This window comes from Callorhinus ursinus, unplaced genomic scaffold (genome assembly GCF_003265705.2).
Source record: "Callorhinus ursinus isolate GAN/ISIS: 27379988/994484 unplaced genomic scaffold, GSC_fseal_2.0 scaffold34, whole genome shotgun sequence".
NCBI lineage: Eukaryota > Metazoa > Chordata > Mammalia > Carnivora > Otariidae > Callorhinus > Callorhinus ursinus.
Genome location: NW_027397096.1, coordinates 13,924,520 through 13,938,858, shown reverse-complemented (window position 1 = coordinate 13,938,858; position 14,339 = coordinate 13,924,520). Strand labels below are relative to the sequence as shown.

Here is a 14,339-nt window from a genome sequence, read left to right as displayed (position 1 = left end):
AGGCAGATGCTTAACCGACTGAACCACCCAGGTGCCCCAGGATCTTAAAGATCATTTAGTTACCCTACCAACTGTACCCCAACAGATGATAGGTTATATTACTTACTTTTTAAATGGTCACAAGGCACCTGTGGACTTTTCATATACCCAAAGGGGACAACTAAATTCCACACAATCTCTAATGGCAATAAAAATATATGATGTATAACCATACAGTTTACTAACTTCAGAGCAGGTCACAGCCTACTGTTGTTGTTACAGGAGACACGTACATTCTTCTAGAGTTAGCTTCTATATCCCTCATATTATACTAAAGTCACAACACATTTTAGAGAATGGAAATAACAGATGCTGATGACTACAGTCAATAATTTTTTAAAACCTTGGTATTAGAAACAAATTTTGCTGAATAGAGATGATATTCAAATACCATCCACCTTCTACATAGTCTTAGTATTTATTTCTTCTTTTATGCAGTTTGGAAAGAATTAAAACTGAGCTAGTGAGATTCTCAATTCAAACAGAACTCCTAATATGTTGGATTCTGTTTAAAGCTAAATTTTGTTTTAATTTTACTGCAACTTAAGAATTTTTTGTACATTTTAGAAAACTTCCAATTTGAGAAGAAAACCATGGTGTTTATTTGAAATTCTAGTGAAAATGCTACAGATTAGCATTATACATACAGGAATATTTATACAGGCAATATTATAACCTATATTTAACTGATAACAGTGCAAATTAGAAGATATGACTGGCTTGTAGTTGTCCTCTAGCTTGATGCTACTTGAAGTTGCCTAGTCAAAATCTTATTTTTGTTTGTTTTTTCTTTAGTCCTAGGGAACTGTGAAACAGAACTACCACAGTCATGTGAAAGACTCCCGAGAGAGCCAAAATCGGCACTCTGACACATCCATGCCTGCACCTCTTGCTTGGCATTTATCTCACACGGCTGTTTTCCTCGGTGGGACTAGGCTAGGGTGCTATTCTTTATATACCTACCAGCCCTGCCACAGCGTTTGGCACACAGTAGGAAACCCACATGAGAAGACATTGGGAGAATCCAGTGCAGCCCCCAGTCTGGGTAAGGTTCTCGGCCTAGATTTCATAAAAAGTCTCTACTGCTTTGAGGAGACAATCCAGGTCAACAGGCTATCTACAGCAGAATAAATGACATATGCACCATGTCAAGTAATGCTAAGTTGTGGCAAGGTATTTTTTGTTTGTTCACTTATTTTAAAGTATGCCTTCTGGTTGACTAGGGATCAAAGAGGAAAGAGACCCTATGGCAATCTATAGTATCTTCTTAATGGAATGCTCAGGGGAAAATCTCTGCCAACATCTGCTTTTTAATCTCCCTGCAATGACCCTCAAAAAAGTTTAAAATAAATAAACAAGGTTTGTTAAAAATGCTGGCCAGTAAAATATGGCAGTAGATTGGCAGCTCTTTGGCAAACTACTAATCTATTTCTTCATCTGTAAAATGAAATGATTGGATTAGGTGTTTTTTCTAGCTTGAAATTTGATGATTATATTTTACAAATGGAATAGCCTGACCTGTATTTTACCCTAGGTATGGAAAACTGAATAGGATTTAATTCTAGTATAAGTCCTTCACAAAGTTTTAAAAACTTGGCCACAGAACTGTAAATTCAGATACCAGCATGGTTCTAAGCATAAGATACAAAAATGAAAGAACCTGCAACCTGTATCACATAAAAGATTTCTTTCTTTTTCTTTTCTTTTTTTTGAGAGGATAATTCACAAGACTGAACAAAATGGTTTAGGGAAAAAAAGAATGGGAATCCATAATCAGTTTTTAGGAAATAGCAAGATCAACAGGCATAAAACATAAAGCCTGCCGTCTCATCCAAATTATTCCACAGAAATAACAACAGCAACAGTGTTTCCCAATTATCATATATTTATATATGCCTAATAGTACCCTTTTGATATATAAGCATGCATAAAATTGGTAGGCACATGATAACTGATTATGCTACTTAAATTATAGTTGTATTATGGTTGCTTTCCATCGTAACAAAAGTATCCTAGATTTTTTAAAAAACAAATAGTGGTCTTGAAGATAGTTATGTTGCCATCTTAAACAACTACCACTGCTTCAAATTCCAGGGATCAGAGTTTCTAAATAATCTAATTTCCTGTCTCCAAGAAAAATGTGAGCCTGTGCTTATTTTTTTTTTTTTGAGCCTGTGCTTATAACTCTCAAAAAAACCTCTAACTTAAATCACCTTGATTATTTTGGTGTTTCCGAATTTACATATTAAACACAAATTCTAATATATTAAAAAGTATCAAACAAAACAAAATGTATTCATGAACTGTAATGTTTAGAACCCAGATCAAAATTAGAGTAAAGTAGCTTATCTGATATTTCTAAAAACAAAGAAGGAACAATAAAATTTTTCTTTTAAAGATACAAAGTTTTCCATTATAGCAAACAAATTTAAGGGCCCAAGGAATTCTACCCTAGGGAAAGCAGTAGAGAGTCAAGGATAGAAACCAAAAAAATAGAAAGTAACCAAAGTTAGTTTTACAGTCTCTGTTTTTTTGAATTTAGTAATCAGACAGACACATACAGCCACAATTGTTCTACTTATATCAAAACTAATTAGTAAAATATTCTTTATTCTTACAGACCTTTCCATGAAAACACCATAATGAAAGGGTTGTAAGCACATTTTGAATTGATGTGGTTCCACTTAATATCTGGAGAGCACAATTCCTTTACTAAATCAATATAAGTAGATGCTTGTCATATACCAATTTTTACATCTGAGGTCATCTTAGGTCAGGCCAACCTTCTTATAACTGCATCATAATATTGTTGTCTATTTGACTTCGAGTAATGTATAGAAACACTTTTAAGATTTTATTTATTTTAGAGAGAGAGTATGTGCGAACGGGGGGAGGGGCAGGGAGAAGGACAAGCAGACTATGCTGAGCACAGAGCCCTACAGGGACTCAATCCCATGACCCAAATCAAATCAAGAGTCGGCTGCCCAGCCAACTGAGCCACCCAGGCACCCCTATACAAATACTTTTTAAATTAAGTAAGCTGAGGATAAATTAGTTTTGAGAATTTGGTATTGTTTCTTGAAATAATTGGGATTATTCTAGGATAGCACTCATTAATCTGGAGTCCTTAGATCCCTGTATCTCAAAGACTCTTTCAACTCACTGAGATTTTATGCAAAATTGTAAGTGCGTATGGTCAGCAACTTTTCTCAAATCCTCAAAGGAGTCTGTGACACCAAAAAAGGATTAAAAATCACCGTGTTAGCCAGTCAGAATGGCTAAAATTAACAAGTCAGGAAGCAACAGATGTTGGCGAGGATGCGGAGAAAGGGGAACCCTCCTACACTGTTGGTGGGAATGCAAGCTGGTGCAACCCCTCTGGAAAACAGTATGGAGGTTCCTCAAACAGTTGAAAATAGAGCTAGCTACCATACGATCCAGCAATTGCACTACTGGGTATTTACCCTAAAGATACAAATGTAGGGATCCGAAAGGGTACATGCACCCCGATGTTTATAGCAGCAATGTCCACAATAGCCAAACTGTGGAAAGAGCCAAGATGTCCATCGACAGATGAATGGATAAAGAAGAGGTGGTATAGATACACAAAGGAATATTACGCAGTCATCCAAAGGAATGAGATCTTGCCATTTGCAACGACGTGGATGGAACTGGAGGGTGTTATCCTGTGTGAAATAAGTCAATCAGAGAAAGACATGTATCATATGACCTCACTGATAGGAGGAATTCTTAATCTCAGGAAACAAACGGAGGGTTGCTGGAGTGGTGAGGGGGTGGGAGGGACGGGGTGGCTGGGTGATAGACATTGGGGAGGGTATGTGCTATGGTGAGTGCTGTGAATTGTACAAGACTGATGAATCACGGATCTGTACCTCTGAAACAAATAATGCAATATATGTTAAGAGAAAAAAAAAGAAGAAGATAGCAGGAGGGGAAGAATGAAGGGGAGTAAATTGAAGGGGGAGACGAACCATGAGAGACGATGGACTCTGAAAAACAAACTGAGGGTTCTAGAGGGGAGGGGGGTGGGGGGATGGGTTAGCCTGGTGATGGGTATTAAAGAGGGCACGTTCTGCGTGGAGCACTGGGTGTTATGCACAAACAATGAATCATGGAACACTACATCAAAAACTAATGATGTAATGTATGGTGATTAACATAACAATAAAAATTTAAAATAAGAAAAAAAAATCACTGTGTTAGGGTATCTCAAAACCAGAACTGGGAATCACAAGCTTAAGGACTAAGAAGGTGAGGTCCTTTGGATATATGCCAATATCTTATAATCACAGATTTAAAGTAGTACCCCAATAAATCCTTCTTGGAAAATCAGAATTTCCTACAAAGCAGAGGTTGAGCTCTCTATTAAACCAAATAAATTCTGTGTAAAGGAGCACCTCAAACATATTGACTATAGCCATGTTTATAATTTAAGAAGCAGCAATCAAGGAGACACTGTGCTGTCTGAAAGTCAGAGGAGTAAAGGAATGGAGCATGTTATATCAAACCCAAAGCACTCAAAATAATTGACCTCATAGTATACTTAGAAATGTGATGACATAAATAAATCTGTTTCATCCTACAGTTATCTCCCAGCTATTAGAGTTACTCAGCACCACCATCACGTTCCTTACATTTATTCAATAAATACTTATTGAGTACCTATTACATCTAAGGCACTACTCCCAAGAATACAGCTCTGAACTAAGGAGACAAAAATCCCTGCTTTCACAGAGCTCATATTCCACCGAGGGGACAGAGACAAGTACAAAAGTAAATATTACTGTATGTCACATGGCAATGTTTATAAAGAAAAACAAAGCAGGGAAGGAGAATATGAGCCCAGGAGGGAATAGCAAGAGCCCTTCAGCATAGGACAGTCTAGGAAGGCCTCATTGAGAAGGTATATTTGATACCTGGGGGTGACATCTGAGAGACTACGAGAAGAAAATACCTGGGGTACAAGTGGGACTCACACGTGGAAGGGCCTTGGATTGGAGGTACGCCTGGCTTACCGGAAGGACAACAAGGAGGGCAGAGTGACTACAGCAGAGTGAAGAAGTGAAAGGTCAGGGTGCCAGGCAGATCCTGATGGGCCTTACAGGTCGTTGTAAAGACTTTGGCTTTTGCCCCAATAACAGCATGGAAAAGAACAACGAATGCAGGTCAGAGCATGGGCTCGTAAGGCCTTTTGAAACATAAAGTTCACAAACTGTTTCACCAATAGTTTTTTGACTGGATCATCACACTGAGCAACATAGGCCCAAACAGAGTAGATATCTCAGCCTTTGACAATATTTTAGCTTTTTAGAATTCCCACTCCGTAGAACTGATTCCAGAGAAATCCACATCCTTGGAAACCTGAAAAATTGGATTACTAGTCTATCTCCTGCAAAGCAGACTGGGTGCATCTCTGTGCAACTTTGTTCTTAGATAATTTGCTTTCTCTCCCCCATTATGTTTCCTTTTCTGTAAAATGGAGTAAATATCACTTGTTCTTATTTGGCTTGCGGGTATTTGTGAATCATTTTAAGCTTCTTGGAAGAAAACTACTATGTAAATTCAATGGAACATCATCAACACACTCTTCTCTAACAATACCCTGCTCTACCAATTCTGGTTCCTAACAGGACATATACAACAGTACTGTACTCATTTATAGTATCTTTTTCCTCTACTGTACTTAGCAATCTGAAAGAAATAAGAGGGGAAAAAAGCGCAAAAAACGTCCCAACACTTTCCAGTGAATAAAATGTAAAAGCCCTTCTATTAAAAACAAGAACAAGCAGGGGCGCCTGTGTAGCTCAGTCAGTTAAGAGTCTGACTCTTGATCTCGGCCCAGGTTGATCTCAGGGTCGTGAGTTTAAGCTCTGCGCTGGGCTCCACAGCGGGCACTGAGCTACTTAAAAAACATCAACAAAAGCCAGGAGCCCCAGAAATGTCTTTAATATTACATAAAAAGTAAACTATTGGTTCCAGCTCAGCTCATGATCTCAGGGTCAATATTACATAAAAAGTAAACTATTGGTTCCAGTTCAGCTCATGATCTCAGGGTCATGAGACTGAGCCCTGCATGAAGCCCCACATCGAGACCCACGTTGGGCTCCATGCTCAGCACAGAGTCTGTTTAGGACTCTCTCCCCCTCTCCCACTCCTCCCTCCCCTGCTCACACTCTCTCTCTAATAAATAAATAATCTTTTTAAAAAAAGGTAAACTATGGCTAATTTTTACATAAAGAAAATTACAATACACACAAACCCTTTACTACAAAAACCAAGGAAATGTCTACCCCCAGAATCAGCTAAATAAACACTAAATAGCCTGATAGGTGTAATAGCCAGAGGTACAGCTCATTTATTGCCTCCTATTAACCACAGCAATTTATGAATTTGAATTTACAAAATATTTGCTGGATTTCCACATGAAATAAAGAACTATTATGTATACAAATCTGTTTGATGGGTGCTTATAAAATAGATACCTTCTTAACTTGAAAAATTATCATTAAACATATTCTGTAGCTTCCTTCTCTCCTCTAGGTGCCAGGCTTCTAACAACAAAGCCAAGTCAAGAGAGGCTCTAAGCTGGGACTGTAGAAGGCATGCACCTAAGATTGTTAGTGCACACAGTGGAACTATGTCTGATGATGTACTTCTGACTCTGTTCCAGAGTCAATTATAAATTAATTGGATATTCTGCACCTCCATTAACATAAATAACTTGACGGTTGACTGTGCCTTGAATATTTATACTTATTTTAAAGGCTGGCCTCAAAACAAAATCCCAAAACTTTGAAAACTCTGCTTCCAAGGAGCCCCAACTTGTGCAAAGCAATGCATATGTTATTTCAAAATCTATGATGTCAGGTTCCTGTATTAGATAACTTACCATGGCCTGTTATAAAACAAAGAGAAAGATAATGAAAGTTGTTACATAAAAAGGTAGACAGTGATTAAATAAACATTCTGATTTACAAATATCGTTACAAATGAAACACAAATGGAAGAAACAGAAGGAATACAGAGATCATTAGAAATTAGCAGGATATAGGGTATTCTGGGTCAACCTCAGAAACAGTACTCATCATTTTCATTCCTTTCTAGTCTGGAAATAAATGAATCATTTCTACAAAGCCCACACTGGTGTTCTGTTCATTTGTGGCATTCTTTGATGTACAGAATTTTAGAGTTGGAAAAGCTTGGGCTCTAGGGTTCAATTTCCAACTATGCCACCTACTAGCCACACGACCTTGGCAGATATAACACTTTCAGTCTCAGTTTGCTTATCTGTAAAATGTGAAGAATAAAAGTACTGTACTTCTCTCACAGAGTTATTATGAGGATGCAATGAGCTAATACATGTGAAGTGAACAGCACAAGTTTGCAATGCACTATTATATTTGAATCTCTCATTTTTACAGATGGGGAGTCTGAAGCCTAGAAAGATAAAAATCATTTTGTCCCGAATCACCATACTGCGTAGTGACAGATTCAAAGCTAAAAGTCAAGCCCCTCAAGTCACAGTGTAGTCACTTCGTCAACTACAGTTTGCTAAAGCATTATCTCTCTGGCTTTGGCCAAATCTTTAATTATAAAGATTTCTCTCCCTCCTCAAGTAATTCATTTCAGGCCCTGACTACAAATAAAGCAAAAATGCAAAGAGAAGACAGCTATGTGTTGACTAATAGGTAAATTAAGGGGCAAGCAGAGACACTGCATGAGGGGGAATTTGTCCAGGAGGTGTTCGCTGTTAGTGGCCAAATGCTAAACCACCACAGTTGCCACTGTAGGTCTGAAGCCTCAGGACAATACATCCTAATCTTGATCCTACTTTATCCTAGAGTCTAAGAAAATCCAGGACAATCCGCTAAGCAGGAAGAGTGTGACGGTCAAAGAACTGTTGACCTCTCTTGTGCAAAGCTACGATCATCTCACTCTTTTGCTTCGAGAAAAAAGATTGATTTTGAGTTGTCCTGTTGAATGACATTTATAAATAAGGAACAAGAATTGAAAAAGAAAATAGGACTGTAATCATTTACGGAAGTGGCAGCAGCAACATTACTAGAAATAATAGAAACAAACATTGACAAGAGGTAAATAAACCAGAAAACTGGACAGTTAGATAGTGCATAAGCTCTAGCATATTTTCCATCTACAATGGCAGAAACCAGGAGAAAAAAAATATATTCAAATGAAAAATAAAAACAGTAAGAAGTTATAATCACTATCATTTAGTCCTTTTTATCGGACACAGACAAGGAGTTAGGAGATCTGGAAAGTTTCCTTGACATGGACTAATTGAACAAAATGTAAAGAAATATCAAATTTTCTGAAACTCTCTGGGAATTCCAGAAACCACAACAAGGTTACTATTTTTTTTTTTTTTAAATCACTGTTCTTGTACCTTTACATTTGCCAGTGCAGAGCATCGCCAATTTTACAAAGGCCTGACTACATCTTTGGAGACAAACTTAACTGGCAGCTAGAGTAATTCGTAGGCAAAAGGATACGGAGAATTGTCTAAAATTCCTCAAGACCAGGGGCACCTGGGTGGCTCAGTTGGTTGAATGACTGCCTTCGGCTCAGGTCATGATCCTGGAGTCCCTGGATCGAGTCCCGCATCGGGCTCCCTGCTCAGCGAGGAGTCTGCTTCTCCCTCTGATCCTCCCCCCTCTCATGTACTCTCTCTCTCTCTCTCTCATTCTCGCTCTCTCAAATAAATAAATCTTAAAAAAAATAAAAATAAAATAAAAAATAAAATTCCTCAAGACCAATAGAGAAGACTGCCTTCAGATCTGTGACACCAGGGTACAGCTATCAATCAAGCAAGCTGAAATGCAGCAAAGCACAACTCTAAGGGATATAAACTGCAGTTACATGGAAGGCTTGGTTAACCACAGTTGAGTAAACCTGAGCTGCACTGTAATCTGATAAGGAACAAACAGCATGGATTCTAGAAGTGTAAACCATGTGTCCCTAACACATTAGAGTTCTTTGAAAGAATTAATCAAATAGTAGATAAAGAAGAACTGGTGCATATCATTCAAAAGGTTGTTTTCGTATTTTTAAAATAAAGTCTCTCATAAGAGGCTATTAAGACAATTTGGTAGCTTTGTGGATTAAAAATTGATTAATAGGCAATAAACTAGGACCAATACTGACAGTCTCCAGCAATTATTAGGCTAGTGTACAAATTTATTAATGACCTAAAAGAAGCTTATGTGAACACAAAAAGTGAAGGAAGACTAAAAATTGCCAATGAACGCAAACCTACCCTATAATACAATATGCAAGGCCTTGCTAATAATAGATACGATGAAATTCCTCCTCACAAAGTAAAGAAACATTTTAAAAAGTCAATAGCTAAAAAAAAAAAAAAAGATTAGCAGGATTTACCAGAGTAAGAAAAAGGGTAGAATAAGCAAAGATATGATCAAGACAGGTAAAATAATGAATGGCAAAGAGAATGCCAGCTAGTCTCTGTTATATGCCTTTTCCTTTATGGATACACAGAGGTTTATGATAACAGAAGACAACACATTTAAAATAAAAGAGACTCTATTTTATGCAGCATATAATTAACCCACTGATGCTGCCACAGGACATTAATAAGACACAAAGCTCGTATGGCTCCCAAAGACCTCGGAGATATCAAAATATGGTTTTATAGTAAAATTACTTATGGAAAAAAATGAAAATGGAGCATATACCTCACACTTCAGGGTATCAACTAGGCAAGGTCAGCAAGAAAGTTTCCTTTCCAGTTACAGTCCAAATTATTTGTGATTTCAACTCTTAAATATTCCTAATTCCATCCTAGAGCTCAGATTAAATGAATAAATAGACTCTGATCCAAAAATTCTTTTTCCATTTTTTCCAGATACATTCTTTTTGTCTGTTTATTATTCTGAATAGCCAAGTCCTTCATTTCATCTAATTCTCCTTCCACATCATTCATCCCGGTTTCAAAATACTGCCTAAAAAGTGATCATGAAGAACCACAAAATCATATACGTAAAAATGCATGTTTGGAAGAGTTCTATAATTTGTCAAATTTTCTCATCTTTAAGTAGACAAAAATTTGAATTCATACAATACTTTGGTTCTGTTCATATCACACAATTAAAATCTGAGGCTGGATGCTGAAGTAAATCATATTTAATAACATTGTAACCTATGCCCAAGAGCTACAGCAAGAAGTGCCCTTTTATAAAATGAATTTTAATCAATAAGGAACATAATTCTATGGAATAACACACTAGAATGCCACAGTAAAAAAGTACAGCCCTTTGGGCTCTATCTTCACCATGGGGAATGAGCAATTAATCTATGAAGAGCTATGGCCCCAGTCAGTTCATAAATTCAATACATAAAGAGTAGGCTATGAATGAATTATAGACAAAATTCACAACCTGAAAGCCTAAGAAACTGTCTGAAAAGCTTTGAGGGTCAATAAAAAAGGTAAATTAAATTTTTTTCAAAAATAAAATTATGTGTAGACAAGACCAAAGGAGGCAAGTTTCTACCTTGTGTCCATTTTGTAATGCAGTCCTCTCCATTTTGGGCTTAGCAATAGGGTGCTACACGTGGTATGAAGCCAGCCATGGCATTCAAGCTTGACTGAATTTTAAAAGTGACACAGTGATCAAATATGCTCCAAGGACATTCTAGAATTTCAGGGTGCTGCTGACCACTGTAACCTCCTCACAATTGTATGGTAACAGATGGTAACTAGACTTACTGTGGTGATCACTTTGTAATGCATACAATATCAAATTATGTTGTAAACCTAAAACTGAATAATGTTGTAAACCAATTTAACCTCAATAAAAAAAAAAATCAACCTCTTCAGTGTTCACTTCAAATTTAAACAGGTTATAAAGTATGATCCTCATGTCAATTACATACAAGTCCACATATATTTAATATATCAAAAAATAGTGTCCAGAATACATCACTTGCAAAGAATGGCCTTATTATGTGGATCTAAAAAGGCAATGTGATCGCAGAGTTAAAAATAAGCAGATGATCTTCTAAAATGTGGAATCTTATATGTTTTTTCTTTAGCAGAAATAAGGATTTGTTTTAGAATGCCAATAAGGCAACATCCTTAAAAGAGGAAACAAACAGAAAACTAAACAGCAGAAGCTCTTGTACGGTATTTGGTTTGAGAGACAAAAGAAGAAAAGCATAGTTCGAACAGATGGAAAGTGAAATATAAATTATCCTTACCTGCATTAATTTTCCTTCTGCTGGAGTTATTTCAGCAACACCAGCAAAAACACCTTCCAAAGTGAGATTCAGTTTTCCTGTGGGGTCCATTTTCAAGGGGATCACTCGGATAATAGCTTTCTGCTCTGCTGATCTTTCCGACTCCACCGCTGCTCCCAGTACCAGTCCTGTGCGTCCGAAGCCTGCCTGCAGGGTAGCCATCAGCAGCCAGGGCCAGAGGGCAGCCAGCTGCAGCTGGTGGCCACCACTCATGCTACCAGCTGCAGCAATGCACTTCGGCCAGACATACTGCTTCCACGAGCCAATTCCAAACACAGCTTCTCAGATCCAGACAAATGGAAGAAAAGAGAATTGATGCTTCGGTTTCGGAAAGCGAAGTCGTAGTTTTGGCCCTTCCTTTCTCTAAAGTATATTCCCAAGAACAGGTGGCATTCCTGATCTGTCAGGGCAGAGGGTGTTTTCAGCCCACTTCTGCTGCAGGTCTGTCATTTCCTCCCATCTTCACTGTGATTAGTAAAGGTATCACCACTTCTCTTTGGAATTTCCAACTTTGCTTGAGGTGGAATGTCACATCCCGAATCTTTAGTATGTCAGTTCACTCGGTGCTGGTCTTCCATATGCATCAAGTTGCTGAACCATTAAACCCAATGTTAATGAACAAAGCAAGGCAAAGTAAGTAACAAAAGCCATGCATCAAAGGTGAGAGTGAAAAACGCCAGCTCGGAAAATGAAGAGATGGTCCTCTTTAAGCCACAAAATTTGTCAATGGTAAAAGACAAAAGATCACAGAAAAAAAAATGTTGTTGTTGTTGTTGTTTTTAATGGAGGAGAGGGTACGATACTTCAGGCCACACCTTGAGAGACGTCCAAAGATGCTACAACATGTATTCACAAAAGTTTCCACATTAAACTGTATTTTAGTGCAGCCAAAGTTCTAGGCCCACTGAATTTATAACACTTTCCATGAAGTTAAATATACTGTCATTTTTAATGTTCTACCTAAATTTGCCTATAAATTAGATGCTAATTTATGTCTTCACAGATTACAGGATAATCCTGAGTATCACCTCCTTTTCCAACTTTCAAAATTAGAAGAGTATTTGAAAAGGTTAGCTTTCCAATTATTTTTCCCAGTTAAATGATATTTCTATCTTTATGTTCCGTTCTCTCCTGGGGATTCCAGCTTTTACTCTCCTGCTTGAGAATGCCAAGCGCTTTGATTTCCCATGAGATGCTTCTGGAAACTACTTTATTATCCAGATCTTATAATCTGTAATTTTCTGCGTTCTTAAGTAAAACAAAGGACTATTCCTAACACGTTTTCAAATTCCTTGAGGGGGTGGGGAATAAAAGATAGGGGGAGTAGGGAGGTGATTAGTGTACAGGCTCTAAGTAGAACATCCTGAAAAAGTAAAAATAAGCCTGAGTATAGTAGATCTGTGCTATTTCTAGGCACACTTGAGAATTTGGGTCTTTGTACAAACAAAATCTTAGTTCTAAGATATTAAAATGTGCACCCCTAAGTAAATATAAATGCACTTCAACCACAAAGCCCGCCGTGTTCAGAGGTCAAGTTAAAAAAAAATCTTATAAAGTCTTCGGAATAAGTGCTAAAAAGTCAAGCAATTGAACATGAACCTGTTATATAGATCCTTCTCTTTTGCTGAGGCAGAGGGAGAAAAATAAGAATTTCAAAAGAAATCTGCAAACCTGTTGCGCTGTCGGGCCCACCGGAATCCACGGGGGTGAAACAAATTCAATTATGCTTTTATAGGTCCTGCTCAAAAAAGGTTTCAACTGCTTAACCAAGTACAGCTCATTCTTCCACCTTCTTACTCTGCAACCAGACCAAGGGCCCCACACTGCAGGTAGGTGCCGAGAAATTCCGCAGCCTGAAAAAATAATCCATGCAGGTCAAAGGCAAACATTTACTCCAGGCTTAGAGCTACTGTTCCCAAGAATTCTAAAGAGCACTTATAGAGGATCCAAAATCATTTCTGAAATTTCCTAACAAAAGTTCTTTTTCTCCCCGAACAGCATATAAAATGATCAAATCTTGAGAGAGAAAAGGAGCAAAGTAGCAAATACACCAGCAACAATTCACTACCAGGAACACAGAAAATCCCAGAGGGAGAAAGCAGTATCTCTGAATCATGGATGGGCTTGGAAAGTTCGGAAAGATTCAAGTGCTTCCCTTCCAGAAAGACAATTCTGGATCAACTCCCTAGAGGAGGAAGCCTGTGGTTTGTAATTGGTGTTCTAGCTCTGACTCCCTCCCCTGGGACTGCAATCACGCTCTCTACCTGCTGACACAAAGTGAGGGTGGAGCAGCTAGAGGCAACCAACACCACCCCACCCCCCCCCTGCCCTGCCCCGCCCCACCCCTCCTCCTGGCTGGCTGCTAGGGCCAGGGCTTCAGGGCGCGCAGTTACTGTGCCAGACACGTTCTTTTGCTCTCTCTGCTCTCTCAGCTCCTCTACTCCCTCTATTGAGCCACAGCCAAACTGCATCCAGTTCAATGCTCAATAACTTTCTCTGGGTAAGCAAGCTACCACATGTAAATCAAGTCCACTCAAACAGATATCTAAGCAGGTTCTGCACCCAAGAGAACACAAATGGTGGTATAAGGAAATAAAGAGAATAAAATAATGAAAACCCAGAACGTGAAAGAGCGGACACAAGATTTTACAAATATAATTTCAAAGGGGTTTCTGCTCTTTTCAGGTTTTAGTGTCTATAAAAGGCACAATGCTAGAATAAAGTGATCCAGTGCTGTAGTCCTTATTGCTGTCTCAGGTCTGCTACCCTGGCAAGAACCTGTCCATTTTACACATAGTTTTTCTTCAGCTTTTACTTATTTAAATCCAGTAGCTCTTTTTCTAAACTGTGCCTGTATGGAGCTTTTAGATCAGGTTGATATCAGAGTCTGGAACCTATTACTTTCTGCTCACATCTTTGGAGAGTGAAATAATACTATGGATCACACCTATGCCCTCAATGTAAGATTGCAAGTAAGTCTATGTCATAAATATAAGCAAAGGGGTAAA

General features: G+C 38.1%; 1 protein-coding gene across 3 annotated transcripts in view; it reads right to left on the bottom strand.

The window, feature by feature from the left end:
• RNF43 (ring finger protein 43) overlaps window positions 1-13,582 on the bottom strand; it is a 64,714-nt gene extending 51,132 nt beyond the window's left edge. The window contains exons 1-2 of one of the 3 annotated variants that reach the window (XM_073879555.1): window positions 13,003-13,582; window positions 11,293-12,622 (exon numbers count right to left, since the gene is read on the bottom strand). In XM_073879555.1, the coding sequence (XP_073735656.1) occupies window positions 11,293-11,544 (252 nt within the window). In that variant the 5' untranslated portion in view covers window positions 11,545-12,622; window positions 13,003-13,582. Of the gene's footprint in view, window positions 1-11,292 lie in introns of all 3 variants that reach the window. The other 2 variants (XM_073879556.1, XM_025851029.2) reach the window with 2 other exon arrangements.
• Window positions 13,583-14,339: the final 757 nt, after the last annotated feature.